The 20390-nt window shown below is 32.8% G+C and overlaps 1 protein-coding gene across 2 annotated transcripts in view; it reads left to right on the forward strand.

The window, feature by feature from the left end:
- The first annotated feature begins 6649 nt into the window (after window positions 1–6649).
- The window catches only part of LOC100259137 (rho GTPase-activating protein REN1), a 49983-nt gene continuing 36242 nt past the window's right edge, over window positions 6650–20390 (forward strand). Inside the window, exons 1-7 of one of the 2 annotated variants that reach the window (XM_059735018.1) lie at window positions 6650–6998; window positions 7248–7340; window positions 7529–7597; window positions 9890–9944; window positions 10325–10401; window positions 18444–18514; window positions 18635–18713. In XM_059735018.1, the coding sequence (XP_059591001.1) occupies window positions 7311–7340; window positions 7529–7597; window positions 9890–9944; window positions 10325–10401; window positions 18444–18514; window positions 18635–18713 (381 nt within the window). In that variant the 5' untranslated portion in view covers window positions 6650–6998; window positions 7248–7310. The remainder of the gene's footprint in view (window positions 6999–7247; window positions 7341–7528; window positions 7598–9889; window positions 9945–10324; window positions 10402–18443; window positions 18515–18634; window positions 18714–20390) is intronic. The other variant, XM_010666073.3, reaches the window with a different exon arrangement.

Genomic DNA, 20390 nt, shown 5'->3' on the forward strand with positions numbered 1-20390 from the left:
GGGACTTTCTTTCTCTCTCTATATATATATATCATTGGGACAAGGACGAGGATGAGTTTGGGGTTAGGTATAAGGTTTTCTTCCCAAATCTAGATCTTAATTATCATTCCTCATTTTCGTCTTATTGGGGGTAGGAATGAGTCTTTTAATTTTTTTTTTTTTAATTGTCCTTAAAAAGGGTATATATCTATTAGAAAAATTAGGTTAATCCAACCTATGAAATCACCTTAAAGGAAAGGGGGGTGAAAAGGGTGATGGTTTCTTTTTGCAAATTTAAGCTAAGTGAATGTAAGAGGCAAATATATGGAAGTATAAACAATATAAAGACAAACTAAGTAAATATTGTTTTTATAATATTATAAAAACAATAATAAAACTAAGCATATGATCATTCAATTTCACCTAGGTATATTACAAAAAATTCTTTTTAATCCAAACCTTGGTTTAAAGATATATATACCAATTTTATCAAAGTGATATCAAATGTTATATTATTGACAAAACAATATACCAAGTGTTAGCAAAATGATAAAATGATATTGCAAATTAAGCTTTAGAAAAGATACCATTACCAATATCATCAACGCATTCTTTTCAAGGTAAGCATATCCTCCTTTTTGCATGGATCCTTACAAAACAGATTAAGTAACCTTTGGTACCCATATATTTTTGGGTCATAGAGGGTTAGTCTTTCTTTTTTTCTTTTGGAATCCAAAATAATTTAGAGTTTTGAAGAACATGAGGAGATTTTCAAATGTCATCAACATGACCTCATCTTTCACAAAGATTGCAAATAGTTGAAGGTGAAAAACTAGAGGCTTCCTTTACAAAATAATTCTTAAAAAAAAAATTGATTTTTTAAAGGCTTGTAGCCTAGCCCCTTTTTATCAAAAATGCACATTTGATTTGTCAAAATCATATCAAAAGTCTTTTGGCCATTTGAGAATTTTTAACTCCTCATTTTCCTTTTCAAAATATATTTTTGTTTTCTCAATATTTTCAAATTTTTCCTTATGCTCATTGAGCTCATTTTGAAGACAATAAATCTTTTTCTTGAGAGAGATATTTTTGAATCCAAGTTTTTCAAGATCAAAATATAATTCTTGAAAAACATCTTGAAACTCGTTATAGTTAGAGTTGGAGTTTACCTCATCTTAATGTTCCTCCAAAGCCATAAAGCACATGTTGGCATCCTCATTTGTGCATTCTTCTTCCATGGAGTCTTCATCACTTTCACTTTCACTTTCTTTCTCTTTGTCATCATTTGTTAAAGCCATAAAAACTATACTTTTATTATTTTCTTCAACTCTTTGATGATTATTCAAATTTATCTCATAAGTCATGAGTGACCCGATGAGTTCTTCAAGTGCGAGTTTGGTGAGATCATTTGCTTCTTGAATAGTCGTCACTTTTGTTTCCCATTTCTTTGGTAGAGACCTTAAGATCTTCATGACTTTTTCTACTTCGGTGTAGGTCTTTCCCAAGGCTTCAAGTTCATTCACAATCACCATGAACCTAGAAAACATCCCTACAATAGATTCAAAATACTTTATAGAAAATAATTCATAATCATGCACGAGGATGTTGATTCTAGACTCTTTAACTTGGTTGGTTCCCTCATGAGTGATTTATAATAGTCTCCAAATTTCTTTAGCTGACTTACATTGCCAAATACGATTAAATTCATTTCTATCAATAGCACAATGCAATATAAAAACGACTTTGACATTTAATTGAACTTTTTTTCTATCAAGTTCATCCCATTTTTGCTTAGGTTTTGGAACCATCACTCCATTTTCTAATTTTGAAGGAATGTGTGGACCATCTTCAATGGCATTCCATAAATCAAGATTAGTAGATAGTAAAAACCAAGTCATTTTAGTTTTCCAATAGAGATAATCGGTTCCCGTAAAGAATGAAGGTCGGATGGTTGAAAAACTTTCAATGTGATATGAACTTGATGGATTAGCCATCACTTCTTAGACGGTTAAGTCTTAAACAATAAGCCTAACTTTGATACCAATTGTTAGAAAAATTAGGCGAATCAAACTTATGGTAATCACTCTAGAGGGGGAGAAGTGAAAAGAGTGATGGTCTCTTTTTGCAAATTTAAACTAAGTGAATGTAAGAGATAAATATATGCAAGTATATAATAAAATAATATAAAGACAATTTGCATATAAAGTAAAAAAGTAGGGAATAGAGAATGCAAACACGAGATTTTATAGTGATTTGGCGCAACCCGGCCTACATCCACTCTCCTCTAGCTTCAATCCCAAGCTTGAGGTTCCACTAATTCAAGACTTCCAAACCAAGTCTTCAAGCAATACAATTGAATTATGATTCCAATCCACCATCTTGGACTTTTGGCTTCAAGCACCCTTTACAAACCTCAAGAGATATCTCACTCTTGAATAACCCCTCAAGTGATACCCCACACTTGAGAATTTTCCTCTCAAAGATATACAAATAATTGATTTCACAAAATCCTAGTACAAAAACTTTAAGCTCAAATGATATAAGAAAACTAGGATTGAATGGTGCATTAAAGATATGCAAGTTTTAGAACAATAGTGCATTCAAAACACTTCTAAGGCTCAAATATATTCAAGAAATGTTTGGGAATGTTAAGCTTATGAAACAATGAAGATTGAAGCTTTTTTATAGAAAAAAAAGTCAAACTAGCCATTTGGGGTTCGACCGATTGACTAGCTGTTAGCATTTAATGTTTGGCAGGTGACCGTTCGATCTTGACCGGACCTCGACCGGTTGAGGTTCAACCTTGATCGGTTGAACAACCATTCTGAAAGAAAGAGAAAGTTTTTTGCACATTCGACCGGTTGAGCTAGGGGTCAACCCGGACCTCGATCAATTAAGTTGGGGGTCGACTCGGACCTCGATAGGTTGAATTGGGGGTCGACCCGGACCTCGATTGGTTGAGTTGGGGGTCGATCCATACCTAGACCGGTTGAACTAGAGGTCGACTGGTTCCTCATCCGGTTCAATCGGTGAGCCGTTTTTGGCTCAACAACCAACTTTTTCAACTTAAAACCTTTTAAACAAGTTTGAAAAACATTTGATATAAGGTTTTAGTCGAAAACATGAAATCATCCAATTTTTAAAAAATTTAAAACAAAATAACTCTTGGATGATTTCTGTGCATAAGTAAAAAAATATAATGAATGAAAATCCTAATGCACCAACAACCTTACAAAGAGATCTTATGAAGCTTGGGTTTTGAAAAAAAAAAACACTTCTCTTTGAAGTGATCTTCTTCTTCATGATTTCTCTTTGGCTTGATTTGTCTTTGTGATTACCACTTTGGAAATCGTCTTGCCTAAACACACTTGAAATATAATCATTAGTTCTAAACTTTGTTTTATTATCATCAAAACCAAGATAAACAAAACTTTAGTTTCACAGTATCATTTTTTATACACAATAGGGTTGACTTAGACTTTATAAACGATCAGTGATAAATATGCATGTAGTAATTGTGTTAGAGAAACACACATTTTCTAAAATTTGAAAGAATGATAATTCACTAACTTGTGGTTAAGCCATTAATACCAATCTCATTTTGCAGTGTAGATATGCCTCTTTGTCTTTCTTGAGCAAAACTAACCTATATGAGTGTTTCTTATTTTATTAGTGCCCCATTATGTTTCTCTTAAAGGTCTCCTTGCTCATTGTTCCCAAAATTCTTTAGGAGATTTCATTTTCATTTTTTTTTTTTTCATTTTGTTCTTCTAGTTTCCTTTTCTATTCTCATTTTTTTGTTCATTTCTCTACTCTCATTTCCTCTTTAACACAATTACCCTAGTAATATTAACTCTTTAGAGAGATGTTTTGCTTTTTATACCAAGTGGATACGAGGAAAAGGATTCACTGACTCCTCTATACCAAGGATCTTAACTTTTCTTTCGACAACCATTGCAAAATCACATTGTACTAGTATTTCTAGGTTGGTTTAAGGTTACCATTCCATCCTTAATCTAATAATTCCTCGATTTCTTCTTGTTTCATTCTTGTTAGATTTACATCATTATTCATCTCCTAACCGGTTGCCTGATGATAGACCATTAATTTGACCAAGACCTCATATATTCCTCTACATACTAAAAAAACAAGGAAAATGAGAATGCCACTTCTTATTTCTCCTCCCTAGAAAGATCATACTCATGTATATTTAAACAACTTAAATATCGTAAAATATAGTTATGTTGACACTATTAGGAAGCGAAAATTTAACTCTTAAGACCAAAGAGGTCATAGAACATTCTTGAGTTTTTTGGTCAACTAAGTGGGTTGTTAATATTGCATCTCATTTCGTCAAGTTTAATCACCTATGTTTAACACCAAAATACTAACTTTTCATTTTTTTTTTTGTTGTTTCCATATATATATATATATATATATATTGTCGTAGAGGAGCATGGAGGGTTTGTTACATGATTAAGAGTAAACAGATCAATTTTTTGTTGTTTCCCTATAAAAATCTAGTCAAGAAAATAGCCTACTTCTATGAAGAAGATTAATTAATGTAACATTTTTTGTTTATTCATTTCCCTTGAATTTTGTTTCCCCTTTGTCGATTATTATTCCTTTGAATCTCAAAAGCCTTTAAAAATTCAAGTATTTGATAAGTCTCAACCATTTAGAACTCTCAAGACGTTGATATGATAGAAATGAAGAATTTTTTCCTTAAATGTCCTAACAACGTCCTAAAAATAAGAAAAGAGACAATAAAATCAAACCAAGCCAATCAAATACTCGATCATTATTAAAAGGACTTGTTTAAACCTTCTAGTGAGGAAGTGTAGTCTTCTCACCATGCCTTCACCAAATTAGGTATCAATATTCTAAATAATATGCACCATGCTTCCCTTGTACCCTAGCCCATGAGAGAGTTTGAACAAAGGAAAACTCTCCTAAATTATGGGAGGGAGTGACCCAATTTTCCTAGACGAGACTAATAAAGATTTTTTTTTTTTTTTAAAATCCCTTTCACATTATCATTTGTATTAAATTATTAACTAACGATATATTTATGATTTTGAGACATATCTAACTTCTAATGTATTATTTCATATGATATGTTTTATATTTGAAGCATTTTATTTATTGAGATATTTTACTTTAAATCTTTTGTTCTATCACGTGTAGAATTTTGAATAGTATGTGTTTGACATGGGTTGGAAATTTATAACTTGGTCTCATATTGAATTTAACATAGGTTAGATATGTTGATAGAAATGTTTGACATGAGTTAGTTCTCTAATATATTCAACTTGCACAATTTAAAGCCCTAAAAATAAACTTAAATATTTTACAACATTTGTGAAGGGAAAAACATTCATTTGATTATGGAAAAAGAAAAAAGAAAAAAAAAAGTGTTTAATTAGCAACTACATTGATCAAAGACACAATATATGAACACATGGTATTGTATATATAATTTTGATTTTTATCTCCTATTTATTCTTTTATTAAAAATGTGTTTGTCTAAAAAATTAAAATTTATAAAATATGATTTGATTTTAATTTTTTTTTTCAAATGAAAAACCATGAAAGTAATTTTTTTTTACATAATCCATGTTTTCATATGTTATGCAATATAATAATAATAATAATAATAATAATAATAATAATAATAATAATAATAAGACCTTTTTTTATTTAAAAAAAAATTAGTCAAAATATATTTAGATGATATATTGTCATTTTGATTTTCTAAATAATTGAGCTCGAAAACACATTTGGATGATATTGTTTCTTTTCCATTTTCTACATAAATAAAAATATTACAAATATGAAAAAATATTAATATAAATAAAACAAAACATCATCTTACATATATATTAGAAATAAAAATATTATCTTTAAAACATACTTATAATCTGAATAAAATATTATTAAAAGTAAATACAGATATTTTTTCTACTTATATTAGAATAATTTAATTGATTAAACAAAAACAATAAAAAAATTACATTTTATTAATTCACCTTTTATTTTATTTTATTATTTTTACTTTTTTTTTATTATGTTGATTGATATTAATAAATTACTTTTAATTAAATATTTTAATTTTTTATATTTAAAAAAAAAACAAACCCAAATAACTTTACTATCATATTTTTATTTATCATTATTTCTCAATAGTTGGATGTTTGGGAATCTCATGAGTAATAGCCACCTTTATAGGCGGTAAGGCGCCTACACACACACTCGAAACAACCCACTCATTATTTCCTCACGTTCTTCAACGTTCAAACTGAGTTGGTTGCCTTTAGCTACACAGATAAATGCAGGGATTAAAGTCTCACTCCAAAGTTGGTTACCCACCTCATGCTACACGAAGGTACTTGCCAAATTGAAACCAAAACATTCAACCTTAACCCGTGAGTAAAAATGAACGAAGCAATAAATCAACAATAAAAATGCCCCCAATTATGGGGTGATCAGTGATTCAGTGATTCAGTATGTTGATGGGACATTGAAATCAAGCCTACCACTAATAACTCCAATGTTGGGAGTTGGTTGAAAAAGGAGGACCATGGTCCATGGTTGGTTAAACTTTAAGCCCACTGAATGTCGAGGACTCAAGGAGAGAGCTGCCTAAATGAATGCAACGCAGCCGAGTGGATGCATTCCCAATAAGTCGGTTTAGCCAGCTGTCACCCTGAATTACCGTTCATTTATCAAGAAATGGTAAGGAGGGCGAGTAAGTAAAAAATAGAAACCTAGAAAGTGGCGTACAGATTTTCCCTCCAAGAAATATAGAGGCTTCACGTGTACAACGGGCGCATTCGCAGGACCCCCTCAAAATGGGTCGCTTGCCGAACGGGTTACCGTTGGGCAACACAGGAGGCCTCACACCGTCTCTTTCACTTTCACGCCTCCTCTGTCTTCTCTCTCCCTCTTTCTCCATTCCCCTACCCAAAATTTATTTTGCTTTTATTTTGTTTTTAAATTTTGTTTAATTTTCGTACAAGGTAATGCGTGAAACCCATTCTAATGTTTGAATTTCTTACGTGAGTCAATTCGTTTGGTTTTTTTATTTTCAAGAAACCGTGTGATACGGCAAGAGAACTTTGGAGTGTGGGAGCCGTTGTGTGAATCCGTGTTTTGTTTTGTTTTTTCTTTGCATTTTCTTGATTCTTGCGGTTTGATTAAGGTTTTCGTTTTTATTCGTCAGTTAGAATGTTTGTAAGGGTGTGTGATCTTGATCAATGTGAGTGCAGGTTCGTGAGGAGTGTTGTTGATCTCGCTTGCGAATCTTGTGCGATGTGATTTGGAATAAAAGGATGACTACTCGGAATGCAGACTCCTCACATGTATATTGATTGATGAATACCATTCAATGAAAATTTTACCATTCTTCTTTAGTTTTCTTCCTTCTTTCTTTCTTCTTCTTTTTAATCGCATTTCAAGATTCTTTCTGTCATTTGATTTCAATTTAAAATTTTAATTCGTTTGTTTCTTGTAAATCAGAATTTGAATTTTTGGATGGTTGCTGTTTCAGGGAGATGGCGGCGCTCCTCTTTGCCAACCTGCCCAGCCTGATCAAATGCGTTCTCGTGCAGGCAATATGGTATTTATCCCTTGGCCGTTATAGTTGTTTCCTTTTGAGCTTTGTATTTTGTTTTGTTTTATATATATTCTCATGGGAAGACATAAAGGTTTTACACCAGATTTTCCGTTCGCACAACCCTCCTATAAATTCTGTATATGTGGAACTTTTAAATGTGTTAAGTCCAATAACTTCTATACACATGATAACCTTCATTCGAATGCATAAAAAAAAGATAAATTTTTCGTTGGAATATAGGTGTATACACATAAATATCATATATTTTTTCCTTTTTTTTTTTTTTTTTTTGTTTCTTACCATTTCATATACAGCCAGGATGTTGGTATTCTCTTCCATGGTTGAACTAATTGATTAAGAATATAAAACAACTCACAAAATATTTATGAGAGAAAAAAAAAACCAAAAAAAGGATGCACTTGATATTCAATTTGATTTTTTTTTTTTTTAAGAAACAAAAACTCTCTTGTTGCTCATGTATTTTTTTCTTTAATCCAAAGAAAATAAATTGAAAGAAAATTAAAAACGAATAAAAAAACCAGTTTCTTGACAACAATACCTCAATTCCCATGGCCTGGTGGTTATACAAGGGATCCAAAGCAGTGGCAATTGTATTTAGATTTTGGCCGTGTGCTACCAGTTGCAAGGGAAAATCTGAACAATGTTCATTATTTGTTGTTTTCTACAAGTTAGAAGGGGAAGCATGGCAATGGCGGTTTTTAGGGTTACTATTGACTAGAATGAATTTGGAAATTTTAGGTTTCTGCTTTTTGATTTGTTTTTTATTAGATATGTTTTTCTTTGAAAGTTCAAATATCCTTTACATTAATTATATACCAACTTTTGAGTTTTAGACCTAATTATGCATCTTTCATACTCTTTAGGCCCATTTAACAAATGATTGCCACCCCCTAAAAATATTGCATTTTATTTCCACATTGAGTGATGTCACGAATGGGGAACTATAGCATACAAAACAGAAGTCTTTGTGAAGGGACTGGAAGAAAAGGTTGATTTGCATCCTAGAGATGAAAATGGAAATAACACTAAAAGAAGTAGTAAGCACTATGATGGGTGATTTAAGCATGAAGGATTTGAGAGTGCGGAAAAGTTGGGAGTGGAGATGGAGCATATTTCATCATCTTGTCTATTTGGGAACATGGAGGATGTTCTTTGTGGCTTTCCTTGAGTGTATATGTGCATGCTGATGAGAGTGAAGGCAACTATTTTGGAAGGAGTTATATGCAATTTGGGGTTATGGGGACCTTTTGTGCATTAAAGGATTATTTTAATTTCGTTCACTTCTCTGATGGAAGATTAAGCTGTAACAGAACTTTAGGTGCAATGGGAAGACTTTTGGAGTTCATTAAGATTTATGGATCATTGAATACGCTAGAAGATGGAGCATATGGGCTAATGACCAAGAAAGGATGACTATATCCTGGATTGATGGGTTTCTTATCTCAGCAGATTGGGGAAAGGATTGTTCGTATTTGACTCAGTATATTCTTCGTAGACCAGTTCTGGACCAGATCCCATCATATTGGATTGTGGAGGGTTAAGAAGAGGAAGAGTTATTCCTAACTGGTGCTGTATGTGCCAAATGTTGGAAAGAGTGTTTATCACTTATCACTGCATCATGAGGTGTCCAAGGATTAATGGTTAATGGTGTTTGTAGTCTTTGTGTGCCTCTGGTGCTTCCAAGAACCATAAGATAGCCGATTTCCAGTTGGATGGTAAGTTTGCTAGAAGGGGAAGGCAGAAAGTGTGAAGCCTTCATAATGCGTGGTCTACTGATTTGAAAGGGCATAACAGAGGAATGTCTGAGAGAGTTGAAAAAAATGGGACTGGAGGCTAAATATATTATGCTATGATTTTTACATGTTTGGATGGTAGAATGTAGCATACACAGGAGGAATTCCATTTTATATTTTATTGAAAATGGGTTAAAAAATGAATAGTGTTGGGAGTTTTTGGCCTTTCTATGTTGTTTTTATTTTCTCTATGTTTTCCTTTTGGGGTTTCAGCTGGTGGAAGCTTGTATATATTTTGTATTTCTGGTTCCATCCTGTTGGCACCTTTCTATGATATATCTTTTACCAGCAAAAATAGTGTCAAAGACTTTATCTAGTCATGGTTTATTGAGATGCACAAGAGTGCAGTGGGTTGTATTCCTTTAATAATTCAGGTTGGCTTTTCAAACTTCTGTGGTATGGAGCCTATTGTTTGATTTCTTCAGCCTCTTGTTTTTATGATATTGGTTTACAAGAAATAGCAAAATTAACACTTTCTAAGATTCACGTTACTTTGCAGGTTTTCAAGAGTGGACCACTTTTTATATCATCAAAAGGTGTGCCTTTCTTCTTCAGTGGTGTATCCGATTATTTTTATTTTAATTCATTGCTAAATTTGAAAGCACTGCTGGTTGTAAATGTGTGGTGACTTCTACTGTAAATTTGCAATGTCATGTTTTACTTTATTTTTTCTGTACATTTGGATTGCTTGGATATACTTTATCAAAAAAAATTTCATGACATGTAAGGGCAGTTATGCCCTTGCCCTTATGTTGATTTCTTATATAATATCAAAATTTTCTATTCTTTCCAGATCTGCTCACAGAATATTCTTTGTGAGGAGTAAATTTACTTCAAGGATTCTAAGATTCATCATGTACCATTGTTGTGAGGAATTGACTATATCTGAACTTGCTATTTAATTCTTGTTATATAGGAATTGGATGGACATCATGGAAGAAAAGGTGGTTTATTTTAACACGTACATCGTTGGTTTTCTTTAGAAGTGATCCAGTAAGTACTTCCATTTCTAGTCTTTTATATCTAAGATAACTGTCTCAAGATTATAATATTTTATTTTTATTTTCACTGTCTTTTATTAAAGTGAACTGCTTTATTAGAGGTGACACTAGATCTTCTCCATTTCTAGTTTCTAAGACTACGAGGATACATTGATTTACTAAGACACCAGCTTTTCTCCTTCACCTATTTTCTAGACTAAGTATATTATAAAGATGGTCTAGAGTGTTGTTGGAGCAATCTTGTTTGTTGGAAGGAGAAAGGATGAAGCAATAAGTGTCATTTTTTGTGATGATGTCATTGGCAGTGGTTTTCAACTTCTAGGGGGATGGCATTGTTGTCTTTCTCAAGCAAGTGATTGATATGCAAAGAGAGTGTAGAAACTTATTTATTGGTTGATGTTTCTTCTTTTCTTTTCCTTTTTTTTCTTTCTTGGCTTTCCTGTTGAAATTTTGCATTGTTTTGTTTGAACTTTGTTGAAGGGTAGAGAATTCATCTCATATTTCCATATTTTCTGCATGAGATCACAAGAAGCCTGGAACAGTTAAAAAAGAATGAAATAAATCTTGAGGAAAATATTCCAAGGCTATCTCCTACAATCTCTTTTACACTCTCCCATGATCTCAAGAATCCCCCATAAGTTGGAGAGTAGATATTAGCAACTTTCAGCTTGTCATAAAATAGTGAGGTTTTCGTTAGGAAAAGCTTTGGTAAAGCTGTCAACCGGTTGTTTCTTTGATGATACAAATAGAATAACATTTTCTTTTAAGGTCATTTTGAAGTGAATGAAGTAAAAATCTACTTCAATGTGTTTTGTTCTTTCATCAAAAAACAAGATTGCTGGCAATATAGATGAGTACCTGATTGTAGAGAGAAGTTGGATTGGTATTGGTATGTCAATTTCTTACTAATAATTTTAGAACTAGACCGGTCATTGAACTAGAAAAGTTATTGATCCATAGTTCAATGGTTAGATCATGGTTGAACCATGGTCGAATCGGTGATGTTATAAATATATAATATATATGTATTATTAAAATTAAAAATAATTATTAAAATTACAAAATATAATTTATGTATTATTAAAATTAAAAATAATTATAAAAAATTACAAAATATATAAATAATTAAAATTTTTAAATACATTTCATCATTTAATCATCATTAATCGCTTAAAATTATGATAAGAATAACAGAAATATTGATTAAATTATTAGTATTTTTAATTTTAATAAATATGTAACTTTTAATTATTAAGATAAAATATGATTTTATTGTTTAAATTTATTTTGGATTTCAATAGCTATAAATCTTGTTATCTTTAAAATTACTAATTCTTTTCTTTATATTACCTTGATATATATTATAGGTAAATCATAAATATTTATATTCATTTTAATTTAATGTATATCTAGTTTTTAAATGCTATACTTTTGAAATATGTAAGTATAACATGGTGGACTTGATTTTGCATCCTTTGAGCCTAGGTTCAAATCCTTTGTTTATATGCATTTTCTTCTTAAAAAAATAAAAGTATTGATCCTACATTGGAAAAGTAGGCTACAACTTATTAGCTACTAGTTTGGTTTGTTTGTTGGGCCAATAGTTTGGGCTTTAAAGTGGACCCTTGGACGTTAGATCTTAGCATGGGTTTTGAGAAAAAAAAAGCCTAGCCCAAGAATCAACCGATCTGGCTCACCGGTTTAGCAGTTAAACCGTTGGGTGGACTAGTTCAACTCATATCTAGTCCAATTGGTGAACTAAACTGGATCGGGTTCTGGTCGGCAATTGAACTGTTTGAACCGGCTAGTCTAGTCCAGTTTTCAAAACATTGTTTCTTACAAAAGGCTTTTCAATTAGGTTAATTGCCATTGTCAGATATTCTACCTTTATATTTGAACAAACTACAATTGATTATTTCTTGCTTTTCCAATTTATGAAATTACCTTTAACAAAAATGCAATAATCAATTGTTGCATGGGAAGATCTTGTGCAATCAAAGTCTTTGTTTTCCTCAATACAAAGATGTTTCAAGGATCGATAAAGAAGATCGCTGCATAGGAATTCCCTTGAGACATTTCAAAATTCATATTACTACATTCAAGTGAGAAACCCATGAACTGGTCATTGATTGATTGACAATGCTGATTGCCTAATAAATATCTGGCTGACTAAAGGTTCAACAAATTAGTTTTTTACCACAAGTCTTATTTACTAATTCACCATTGTTTATCAACTTTTGATTGGTTTTGATGAGTGTAGCAATAGGTTTAACAACAAGATAACCAATATCTCTCAAAAAATAGCAAATAGGTTTGACAATAAGATAACTGGTATCTCTCAAAATATAAAGAGTATGAGATGAGCAAATACCTTTCTTTGATCTTGCAACTTCATTACTTGGAAAATCACGAAGTTTACCAAGATCTTTAGTGCAAATGCATCTGAATCCCCTTTTGTTTACCTTCAATAACGATATCTTATGCATGTATTTCTAGATTAGAATTTCGTGGTCTGTCTTTTTGCAAAACACAGAATGATCAACTTGACTTCTGGTCATGCCATGAGATACTACTACTTTCTGAATTTTTCAAACTATGCACAAGGAGATTATTTGAGTCCATAAATAGACTTTTTTTAGTCGAAAAGCACACTCCTTGGCCTAAGAACCAGTTTGTTGAACTATGAGCATTGTTTCATTCAAGTTGCCATGAAGGAAGACATTTTTGGCATTAAGTTAATGAAAAGGCCAATTTATATTTGCTATAATAGAGATATTCATGCAAAATTCAGTTTGGTCATAATAAAGGCTCTTAGTAAAGTTAAGGCTGTAAGTTTGAATGAATCCTTTATACACCCATCGAGCCTTCAATTTGTCAAATGTATTATCAAGGTTGTGTGTTATGGTACATACTCGATGACAATCAACATGTGGAGCTTCAAAATGCTTAGGAACAAGATCTCAGGTATGAGTCCATTCTATTGTGGGCATTTTCTCTTTGTTTCTCTCTCCCATCTAGGATTAGAAAAACTTGATTGCATTACTTAGGAAGAGTAATAGAAGAGAGGAAGGTAGACACGATTGTGAAAGAGGGAGACAAGTGGATTATAAGAGATAAGTTTAGAAAGAGAATTTTAGTACATGTACATGTAACTTTACAAACAACATCAAAAGTAGGATTTGGAGATATCCATGGAAATGGTAGAGGTGACAAAAGGGTATATAAAAGTATATATGGCGTATATAAGGCACCATTGACCAAAAAAGGCAAAAGGGGCACAAAAAACACCACCTTTGCCTTGCTTAGAGTTTAACCAATCAATAAAATCTATTAGAGAGAATTGCTTGCTCCTTGTTTTCAATGTTTTTGAAAGCTCTTCTATTTCTTTTTTTCCATATCATCAAAACTAAACACAATGAAGCTGCTCTCCATGCTTTCCTAGTCTTCTTACATACCAAGGATTCGTGCCTACTTTGAAGGACATCCCTGATCGAGGATAGCATCACCCATTAAGCACCAAACAAAGCATGAAGTAAGTTCCATAGCATGACTACTTTGGGACAATGAAAAAGGAAATGATCCACTGTTTCTTCCTCTCCTTTGTAGAAATAACACCTACTCAGCAACCTCCAATAACTGATCTAAAGTCAAAATTCTTCCCCAAGAAGCTTCCTAAGCAAAAAAGTTGACCTTCATTGGGATGCAAGGGTTTTACATGATGCCGAATATGAAATCCTCCATTCCAAACTTATTAAAGAGGAATAAAAGGTTTTAATTGTAAATTTGCCCTCTTTGAGACCTTGTAATCTCTTAAAAGGAGCCTCCATCTCTCCTAATTCCTAGTCATTATTTTGTCTTGTAAACAAAGGATTTAAACAACCTCCTTCACCTCTTTGCTCCCACAATTAGTCAACCCAAGCCTCTTTTATAGAGGCTATAGAGAACCATTTAGGAAAAGCCTTTTCTAGATTCTCATCACCATACCACCCATCTTTCCAAAATTTCACCTTTCTAACATTTTCCACCTTAAACACACGCTTTAATTAAATCCGTCCCTCTTGCTCTTCATATAACTTCATAACCTCACACTATAACTATCCCTTGAAGCTCTTGAACACCAACCTCCCTCTTCTACACTTTACTTCCATATAATCATATGCTTCCAAAGGGACTCATTCTTAGATGCAAATCTCCCACATCATTTTCCAAAGAGTGCCTTTTTAGAATTGATAATTTTCTTATGCTCAAACCCCCACTTTTTTTCTCCATCCACACTATTGACTAGTTCACCAGTGATGGACCCTTCTTTGAGGCTCACTTCCTCCTATAAAAAGATTTTTTGAATCTTTTCCAATCTTAAACTCACATTGCATTGGATAATCAATAAAGACATGAAGTAATTTGGTAAGCTTAAAAGGATGCTTTTAATCAAAGTCAGTCTTTCTCCTTTTGACAAGTACTATCTCTTCTACGTAATGAGTCATTTTTGAAATCTTTCCTCCACTATGTCTCATTATGATTTAAAAGGAGCTTCTAAAGGAAGGCCCAGGTAGGTGGTGGGTAGGAAACCTACTCTACAACCTAGCATTCCAGCTAGTTCCTTTAAATCAATAACCTCTTCCAATAAGATCAACTCATTCTTTTCCATATTAATTTTCAAACTTGAGATTGCTTCAAACCACATGAAAGCCCAACTCAATTACTTCATATGCTTTTTGCTAGAATCATAAAAAAAAAATGCAGGAGAGCATCCCCATGAAAAAGGGGTCACCTTGTCTTGAGCCTCTAGAGTTCTGGAAGAAGCATATTGGGGTCTTATTAATCAAAAACTGAAGAGTGAGCCAAAAAGACGCGTCATTTCATTCATCGTATCCACTTAGCACCAAATCCCATTTTTCCATAATTACTAGCAGGAAGCCCCAATTCACTTAATCACAAACCTTTTTAATATCCATCTAACAAATTACTTTGCTCTTTGAACCTTTTAGTCTTGAATTAATGGCTTTGTTTGCTATAAACATTGCATCCAAAATGGGGAGTCTTAGCAAACGCATGTTGGAAATTGGATATCACTTTTCCTACATTTTATTTATTTATATTTTTTATAGTGGATTAGCTTAAAAGAATGTAAATAAGGCTCATGTAGGTGAAGTTTAAAAGTAGCCCTATGATGTTTGTTGAGCTCACAGGTTTCAATGTTAAAATAAATAAAAGAAGGTGAAGTAGGAATTAATCAATGGAGATTAGAAAAGAAAAAAGTGACCAAGATGACAATATATAATGGTCGGAAGTGATAAAGTTCATCCTTTCCAAATCCCATATCAATTGTCCTTTTTATCCTTAGATCTAGAGAGACACAATGTAGAGGATAATACATTACTAAACAATTTAAACCATAAAGACATAATGTAAAGGATAAAATTTTAGTAAATAGTTTAGGTTAGGGACAAGTTTACAAAAAGACAATAACTTTAAAGGGAAACTAAGGATATATAAATCAAACAAGCATATAAAATAAGATTTTCTAATTGATTTCATCCCATGAATAAGTGATTTAGAACTGTTAGCAACAATAACAAAGGATGGAGATGAAAGAAGAGAAAGTTTGGAAAAAAAATAAGCCATTACCCACATTGGATATAGGGTTGAGGAATGAAGACTAGTACTACTAAAATCACCTAAAGTGGTAGTAGCTAATGATAGAAGATAGTTAGGCTCATTTTATTTGATTTGAGTTAGAAAGCGAAGAGTGATTCTTTGGTTGGCATGTTGTTACCCATGGTGTCCAAGAAGAAATTGAATTTTAAGTAAATTGGACATGCAAGAGATGAACAAAAAATGTGTAAAAAAAAGCAGCAAGAGAAGGAGGCTTTGAGATGTAACAACTGGGTAACAAGGAAGGATGGTGGCTTAAATGTGAAGGGTGAAGGCTTAGGCTTAAAGGGTGAAAGAAGATGCTGGCAGAATTAAGGATGAAAGGGTGGCAGCTCCAAGGCAACCATGTCTCAATATCCTGTTGAAGGAAAGAGAAGTCAGAATTCATCTCATATTTCTATATTTTCGGAATGGGGTTACAAGAATGTTTATAAGCCTATAATAGTAAAAGAAAAAAAAAAATCTCGAAGGAAAATATTCCTACAATCTCTCCTATAGCTTTGCCTACCATCTTCCTATAATCTTGACAAACCTCTTACTTAATTTAATAGTTGGATATCAGTCTTGATAAGCATAAAATTATTCACTAATTAGCATAGTAAATCATACAAACTCACAACATTTCATGCATAAGAGCACCTTATTCACCATTTTTTATCAATAAAAGGTGCCTTGATTATTTTGTGAGTTTTGCAAGAAAAACAAAGGCGAAAGGTGACCAAAACGAGGCACTTTGGAAAGGCCAGTAACCTAGAAGGAAGATGGATTGATACCCCCTTGTTTCCTCTTCAAAAGCCACCGAGAAAATGCAAGAAATGCTTGTTTGCTAGGCTGACCGTTGGGTTGCCCATTAGGCTAGCCTAGCAAACACTAAGTTCACTAGGCTAATTATCTCATTGACTGAGATGACCACTTAGTTCTTTTCTGTTATAATTCAACTATCATGTTTTAAATTTTTTTTTCCAATTCAATGCAAAGTCATTTTCATTTTCAGTCAATGTTGGGAATATTTTGATTTTCATTTTTAGTTGATGCATAGTTGTTTTTCTCTTCACGTCCAGTTCATTTCCTGTAGAAAATGCTTCTTCGCTTGAGTCTATTGTTAGTTGAGTAAATGAGGGAATTAGGTGAGGTGAGTGAGTGATTTTTCTTTTTCACCTAGTCTAAGGTACAGAGCCACGATTCTTGAGGTTGATTTGGGTTAGTTAAGGCAAGGAAAATTGCTTTATTGCTGTCATCATATGCTGCTACTGCTTGAAAATGTCTTGAGTGGATTCTAGATGGTGGAGTGATATCCAAGATACTGAGCCTTTAGGTAGTTATGCCCAAGTCTCTTTTAGAACCACTTGGATTAACCAAAAGGGTGAAAACCTTTCTAGTGGCATTGGTCATAGACATGGGTCACAATATTTATATTGCAAAGAGACAAGGTAATGAAGGCAGTAACTCTTTCTCCTTCTTTAATTTTCTCTTTGATTAATTTTCAATCAATTGATTCCTTATTTTCATTACTAAAATTCAGAGAACTTTCTCCTTTGTTTTCTTTAACACACCATAGTTTCACTTTTCCTTTTCAAGAGTCAAAGTAGTATTCCAAGCCACTAAAAACAACTCACTATCCCTGTGAATAAATGACACTCAGATCTCTTTCCAACTATATTGCAATCGTGGTTCTTGTACTTGGGAACTGGATTTGTAGATATTTGATACTTTTTGATACTATATTGCAATCATGGTTCTTGCACTTGGAAACTTGATTTGTAGATATTTGATACTTTTTTAGGAAAAATAGAAAAGCTAACAAACTTTGCACTCTCACGCATCAACACACTCCTTAAAAAAAAATGGACAAGCAAGCCTTAGTATTGGACTTCTTCTTATATACTTTTCTAGTACATAATTTTTTGGTTTAATACAATAATTTTAAATTGGAGAATCTGAATAATCTTTTCTGAAATGAAGTAAATAAAATTTCATAGTTGGTAAGGAGCTCTCCAGAACATTGGCCTCTCTACTTGCAGGTTTCCTTCCATAATTTCAAATAATCTGAAAACACCTATTTCTCAGAATGATTTGGTCATGCATAGACTGTGATTTGGCACTATCAAACCTTTGAGTCTAAAATTTACAGGTGATGAAGCATTCCACACCCAGCTCAATTGCCTAAATATAGGCTCAGCTTTTATGTAGAGACAATTATGGTATATAAAGTAATACTTGAACAAGTATACCCCAACGATTGTGGTTTATATCAATTTTTGTTTTGGACGTCAGTTGTATTTTATTTGATGATACTCTTTTTCAAGCTCTATCTTTTTCCATGCTTGTTGCATTTTTAAGGTTTTAGAAGGTTACATATGCTACTATTTCTCTTTCCAGAGTGCTATTCCTCAAAAGGGTAGTGAGGTGAATTTGACCCTTGGTGGTATTGACCTCAACAATTCAGGCAGGTTGGCTTGCTTCTTTAAATTCACATTTATTTATTACTGGCTTTCTGTTTAGAACTATTGCCATGACAGAAATCAAGCGTTTGATTCACCTCTTAATACTTCCTTCAAACAATTTTCTAGTGTGGATGTCAAAGCAGATAAAAAACTCTTGACTGTGCTCTTTCCTGATGGTCGTGATGGGCGAGCTTTCACACTCAAGGTCCTTTTGTTTGTTTCTTGAAATGTTTTATATTTTCATTTTTGTTTTCTCTTATTTATTTATGTTTTTTTTGTTTAGATTTGTGTGCAGAACTGCTCGCTGACTAGGAAAAATTCATGCTTTTGGTTCTTTTACCTTTACAGTGCAGAATGGTGGTTTAATATTTGTTATTGTTATTGCTTCACTAGATTTTATTGGTTTTTTAATTAAATAGGTCAAAATCTGGAGTGCGATTGTACACATCTAGAGTAACATAAAATGCTTTGATGGAACACATTGCTCATAAAAGTGGAAACATATCAAAGCTTCAATTTTACTTTGGAGATCTTCCAAACTGCATCAGTTTACATGGATCATGAGTCATTGTATTTGTGACAGGTCTAACAGGCTTGAATAGTAGGAACACCAATCTTGCTGTCAAGCTCAAATAGTTGGGAATTGGGATAAGGAATTGATTTTTTATCAGATTCTTTTTCTTTTGTTTTACTTTATTTATTTATTTTCTTTTTCTTCGCTCAAGTAGTTAAGATGATGCCAAGGAGCCAAGGTGCTTTGCTGGTACTACTTGGATCGTTATGAGAAATATATTCCTAGTAGATGATATTGGAGAGGTCAAAATGTTAGAATCTAGGTCAAGTCAAATAGATTTTTTCAATGAATGAATTAAATCTTCATCTGAGACAAGTCGAGCCAGGTAAAAGCTTACAAGGATCTTATTAAGACTTTGTTTACATGGTTGGGTGGGGATTGGATTTCCTTGTTTATCCTTTTTAGACATTGTTGGAAGTATGAGGGTTGGTTAGCTTTATAGTGGTTTTGTTTTTTGATTTGTGTGTGCTACTCATATTTATTGTGTGTACATAGTTTGCACTTCTTTTTTGCTAGGCACTTTTATTTTATTATCTTTATTTGCCCACGAGGAAAAAAAAAACCTAGAAAGAATCAGTGCATTAAATCACAATCCAGACAAACTCATTTGGGATTTCTTGCCTCGTCTTGCCTCTTTATTCTCTTAAAATGGATGGATGCAATGCCTAATCTACATTGAGATTCTGAACTCTGAAAATAGTTTGGATAGAAGACCATAAATTTGTTGGCCATACATATGCGCATAGTCACATTCCCACACACCAAGATGCTTGATGTCTCATGATATTTCTCACAATATTTTATGCATGTATATCTTGCTTCCCATAATTCTGGTTTCATTCTATGTTGTTGGGAAAACAATATACCTCCATATTTGTCATTCTTTTGAAAGTAACTTATGGACTATTGCAGTCTAATTGAACACTTGTAATGAAGGCATGTATGGTTTTCTAATGGTCCTGAGGGCCTGGTCAAATGGCAAGGGGTTGGGGTTGGGGTGGGATTGGGACTCGTAAGAAAAAAATGAACATGTTTTGTAAGCAAAGTTTCCGGAGGCAAACTTTTGCAAATGAGAAATAGAGGGGGAAAATTAGTATTGTGTGCCTTCTGAGAAGTTTAGTGTAGGTGGAGAGATCATCGAGAAAAAGTGGCAAAAACCTAGTGGAATTTAATAGCCTCAGGACTAATATCTCAAGTGTAGGAGTTTTGCGAGGGAAGAATAATAAATGGATGGGAAAGGCATTAATGTGTATCTTTATTCCTCTTGGATGGCATTTTTGTGCTTTATTCAAATGGGGAAACTTTGAA

Source organism: Vitis vinifera, chromosome 18, assembly GCF_030704535.1.
Source record: "Vitis vinifera cultivar Pinot Noir 40024 chromosome 18, ASM3070453v1".
Taxonomy (NCBI): domain Eukaryota; kingdom Viridiplantae; phylum Streptophyta; class Magnoliopsida; order Vitales; family Vitaceae; genus Vitis; species Vitis vinifera.